At 40.4% G+C, this 4,802-nt stretch overlaps 1 protein-coding gene across 1 annotated transcript; it reads left to right on the top strand.

Moving 5' to 3' along the window:
- The first annotated feature begins 331 nt into the window (after positions 1 to 331).
- LOC134220239 (keratin, type I cytoskeletal 10-like) lies at positions 332 to 1,808 on the top strand. Its single transcript, XM_062699271.1, has 2 exons — positions 332 to 500; positions 562 to 1,808. The coding sequence occupies exons 1-2, from the start codon at positions 420 to 422 to the stop codon at positions 928 to 930; spliced, it is 450 nt and encodes a 149-aa protein (XP_062555255.1). The 5' UTR covers positions 332 to 419; the 3' UTR covers positions 931 to 1,808.
- Positions 1,809 to 4,802: the final 2,994 nt, after the last annotated feature.

Raw genomic sequence — 4,802 nt, 5'->3', positions numbered from 1 at the left:
GCTGCCTGTCACATCTTGCGTAACAAAAGTTGCGTAATGATGGTCGCATTTTCTGAGCAGTAATTTTACTTCCCTGTACTTAATGGGAAAAAGACGTGCGTCGCGTCGTCGTGGTTTCGCTGCATTGATGATGTAGGCACAGGTGTCCGCCGCACAGCTAGCAAATGGATGACTAGTCACGCTCTGTGGAAGCCTGATCGTGGCCTACTTTGCACTTTATTCTTTTTGTAAAATTTTACCGACTTTGAAATGGGAAATTCAAGGACTGCTTGTGTGTGAATAATTATGATGGTGGTTTGAGAAAATATAAAAAGCAATTGAGAAGGGAACCTGTCAATCATTCATAACAATAGGTTCGGCGTTGAACGTTGGAGTAGATCACTTGTTCTAAACAAACTCGTTCGAGAATAGATTTAATCATGTTAAGATCAACTGTATATTCACTTACCTTGGTTCTTACCATCCTCGGCAGTATGCCTTCGACAGACGCGATTGGATTTGTAAGTTTGTTCACAATGTGTACAATTGAGAGCCGTTTTAACCTGATTAAATCAATTGCAGGACATATTGGACCAACTATCGGAACTGTTGTTCGGATCATCGGAGGAAGACTCGTCTGATATGATCATTACTGCAAAGCCAGATGCATCGGTCACAGTGTTATGCGAAAACAAATGCAACCTTAATGTGACTTGCGTGAATTGTAATAAGATTGATACCACCATGATGGGTTCTGGTGCGTCAGGCGGCGGAGCCAATGGTGGTTCTAATGGTGGGTCTAATGGAGGTTCTAATGGAGGTACGAGTATGGGAGGTGGTAATGGTGGATCTAGTGGTGCTGGTTCTACCGGTGCTCCTGGTAGTACTGGTGGAAATGATAGTCCTAGTAGCAGTACTCCTAGTCCCGATGATACTACTCCTACTCCTTAAAGTGGTCCATAAGGATGGCACGAATGTTAGTTATTAATGATTCCATAGACGAGTCAAGATGTAGTTAAACAAATTGTTAATTACATTCAATACATTCTTTGTCATAATGACAAATATTAGTTGAGCATTCGGTCCTATTCGTGAATCAAAAGCAAATTGAACTTTAAAGTGTCAGTTCAATTATTTTCAAATAACCCTGTTTGCAGAGCAAGATTACTTTTGGCCTTGGTCTTGCTGGGTAGCACCAGCCATTCTTATGAATCTAAGTCTGATATTCAAGTCTTTATCTAATCAGCCTTTTGGATATCTGGATGAACTTAACAAATATTTGTCAACCGTCTAAGACGAGTTAAGTACTCTCCATTTAATTCCACCAATTATCCACTGCAACGGGATTCGAACCCAAAACAATTTTAAAATGTTCAGAGCGCCTACTAAAACCATCGCATCGGCGCATCGTCAGATTCAATCAGCTTGGAGTGGCAGAGTAAGCAGCATTTGATTTTCGCGAAACATGGGAAGAAGGATAACAATTTTTCGCACCATCGCTTGTGCCGGAGTTTATCGCACTGTAATTTATCCGGATAAAATGCATGGTGGAGTGATCTGTTGTCGCGTGAGTGAGTGAGAAATCCGAACCCTGGACTTAACCGTGATTCCACTTGTCTAGGAAATCTATAGTGCCGTCTTCCACACGATTTAAGCGTAATTGCAGTAAACAGATGTTAGTTATTAGTTTGAATTAAAGGAATGTAGAAGATAATCTTGTTTGCAATTCTTATAGTACATAAGGTACTCGAGAGTAAATAAAATATGAATTTCATTACAATTTTGATGAACTATGTATTAAACGGCGCTCAGTACTTAATACAGTACTCGTGTTATAGTTCTCTAGTACATTTGTTCAGTTAACCATAACAAATATCACATAATTAGGGTTTATCTCATTTCACGAGCTATACTTAAAAGTGACAGTTTGAAAATTTAAAAATCACCCGGCAATAAAAATGGTTGATGCTACCCAGCAATACCAATAAGACATCGATCAATAATGAATATCTGTTAAAAGCAGGGTAATATACGCTGTATCGCGCCTACTCAGCATGTTGTATGAAGAAAATGCAAGTAAACAATCCCACATTTTGACGTAGGACTTACGTCTTTCCTTACTATACTGGGTCTCATTTAAATTTTTGGAAATCAAGAGCGTTCATTTCCATACTTGATGATGGTCGGATGCAGTGGCGTCGCGTCGGTTGCGAACGATGCAATCGCCCATCGTATCGCTCGGAGTTGACCACTAGAGGCCGATGATGGCTGAGGCTGCGATGGCAATTAGCCCAGAGAGATTAGGTCTGATCATCCAGGGAAAATGATTGGTTTCATAATCAACACCATTCCGGGATGAGAACGAGTCATGGCATATGACTGACTAAAAGATATTTTAGTTACTAGATAAAGATTGTCGCTGTCGTCGCTGTCCGGAACATTTTTTGCTAGCGAGGATAGGGGAGCTAAATGTCAAAGAAGGAAAATCCATACGATTTGACAGGTATGTACCACACATGTTTCGGACAGCAGAACAAAGGGAACCGAAGCAACAATCTTTATCTAGTAACTAAAATATCTTTTGACTGACTATATATTAAGTGGCGATTGGTACTAAATGACACGTACAATAAAACAGGTTTATACTAGGGGAGCTGCTCCTGGATTTCATTTCATGGCTCCGATTTTTATCCCATCAATAACAAAGCAATTAAAAGGTATTTGATTTATTTCTTATTTTTGTGATATTTTTGAGCAGTGAGCACGCATGTTAAAAAAAAAAAAAAAAGACAGGGTCACCGTCTTCGACCAGAGGTCGCACAGACTGAACACTTAACATCTAGCATTAGACAACGGACAGGACATTCACACAACACCCACCTGGTCCCAGTGGAGAACTTTTCGCTTTACGAAAAGTTTTCTCCTTACTGGGGCGGGAATCGAACCCACACTCCACAGCACATGCGTCTAGACGATTGACGTCGCTAACCGCACGGCCACGAAGCTCACATGTTGATAAAAAGAAGCGATGAAATTGGTGCCGTATTTCTTTGTTTCGCGATGAGGTGAATATTTTTTTTCAGCCTTCCTTCAAACACACGCAATTCTATCACTCGGCGACTGCGATTCTGTCACCGTCCGTATAGAAGCGTAAATGGAGAATTGCCTGCAACGACTGACCGATAGAATCGCGGCGACCAGTTGTCGCTGTCGTACGGATGAAATCGCTCAGGTATTGGGGAGCCCTTATTTTGCACTTTGAAGAAAATTATCTCATGCTCAACCCTCTCTACTATAGAATAGTGGTCCTGAAAAGAACTGAATAATTTCCAATAATGCGCCTTTCGAATCAATAACAGCAACAAAACCAAAGACAGAATCGATAGAGGATGCGATATAGGAATTTCATTCAAGAAATTGCTATCATGTCCGCCAATCATATTTGGATCAGTGTGGCTGTAACCCTGGAAAAAGCCGTTTTGGTGTACCTTTCGTCGTTGTTCGTGTTCAGCTGTTTAAATTACCGAACAAAATCCTTTGGGAATTTTGACGGGAAGCCTTTCGAAATTCCGACGAAATTCCTTTGAATCCCCCATGGGGATCTTTTGGGGATTCCGACATTAATTATTTTTAAACCCCGACATGAATCCTTCGGGGTTTCATACAGAAATCCTTTGAGGATTCCGACGGGAATTATTCTTTGACCGGTGATTTCCTCAGATGGAGTGCTTGACTAGCTTGTCTGGCAGCACGAGACGGATAGGTCTGATTCTTTCATTGGACATCGTTGAGCTAGTGCAATATGGTAAAAAGATCATATTTACATCATATTGGAGCTAGTGTTGTAGTGCGTTAGACGGGTGGCTTCGATTGCGATGTTTTATCTTGTTATAAACTCTGTTAATAATCTTAAGTTTCAACTAAATCGGAAAATTTCTGGAGAGTGTCTGAGTCGATTGTTATAAAAATCTTCAAAATACATCGAGAGATAAAGACGCTAGTAACGTTCGAAATCTTCCATTTCAGCGTAATGCTCTCGATTTCCAAAAATGTAAATAACACCCAGTATAGTAAAGAGAACGGCGTAAAGACCGGCGCACAATGGATCAGGAAAGCAATCCGGAAATTTGACAGTTAGTTTAAATGCATGCAATTATACGTACGAACGCAGAATGCATCCGGAGCAGGTTTGCAGTTGGTTGCTAAAATGTACTAGGGTAATTGATCCGATAGTCGTGGGTGTTCCTATAGTTGCGGTAGTGTAGTTTTTATCAAATATACGCAAATAACGCAGCAACCCACATTGTTTATCAATTAGTTGACCTGTCATTAAGTGAAAGAGTTGAAAACTGTTTTGGATTTACTAAAAATCGGTAAAATATCACTGAAATACTGTAATTTATTCTCTGCCTTGTACCAATAGTTGCGGTAGTGTTCCCATAGTTGCGAGTCCCGTATGAAAACAATGGGATTCGCAACTATAGGAACACGAATTAGAAAATATCGCAACTATTGGAACATTGCACCAATAATTGGAGGATTCATTTTAGGTAATAATGACAGGAGCTGCTGCCATCGGAATACTTTCTACTAAAAATATAAAAGAGGAACTTTCAGATGCACAATTTAGGTAAGCGAAACAAATTATAGCTTCTTTGCATGCGAACAAACAGTGGTGGAACGTGCTTAGTTCCTCCACTATTGGGTCATATACCCTAAACGCAAAGCCGACCGCAAAGTTTTCCGCACGGTTTGAACGATCCTAAACTTTGGGGACAAGCTTACGTAAATATGTAAACAAACCAAGTGTAGTCGGTTTCTCG

This window comes from Armigeres subalbatus, chromosome 1, assembly GCF_024139115.2.
Source record: "Armigeres subalbatus isolate Guangzhou_Male chromosome 1, GZ_Asu_2, whole genome shotgun sequence".
In the NCBI taxonomy this organism is placed as follows: domain Eukaryota; kingdom Metazoa; phylum Arthropoda; class Insecta; order Diptera; family Culicidae; genus Armigeres; species Armigeres subalbatus.
This window is presented reverse-complemented; position numbering and strand designations above follow the sequence as displayed.

What these genes read in the sequence shown, in the direction of transcription:
- LOC134220239 (XM_062699271.1), top strand. Translation starts at nt 420, where the DNA reads ATGTTAAGATCAACTGTATATTCACTTACCTTGGTTCTTACCATCCTC. An exon ending in CGACAGACGCGATTGGATTT is followed by an intron (nt 501 to 561) that starts GTAAGTTTGTTC and finishes AATCAATTGCAG; the next exon opens with GACATATTGGACCAACTATC.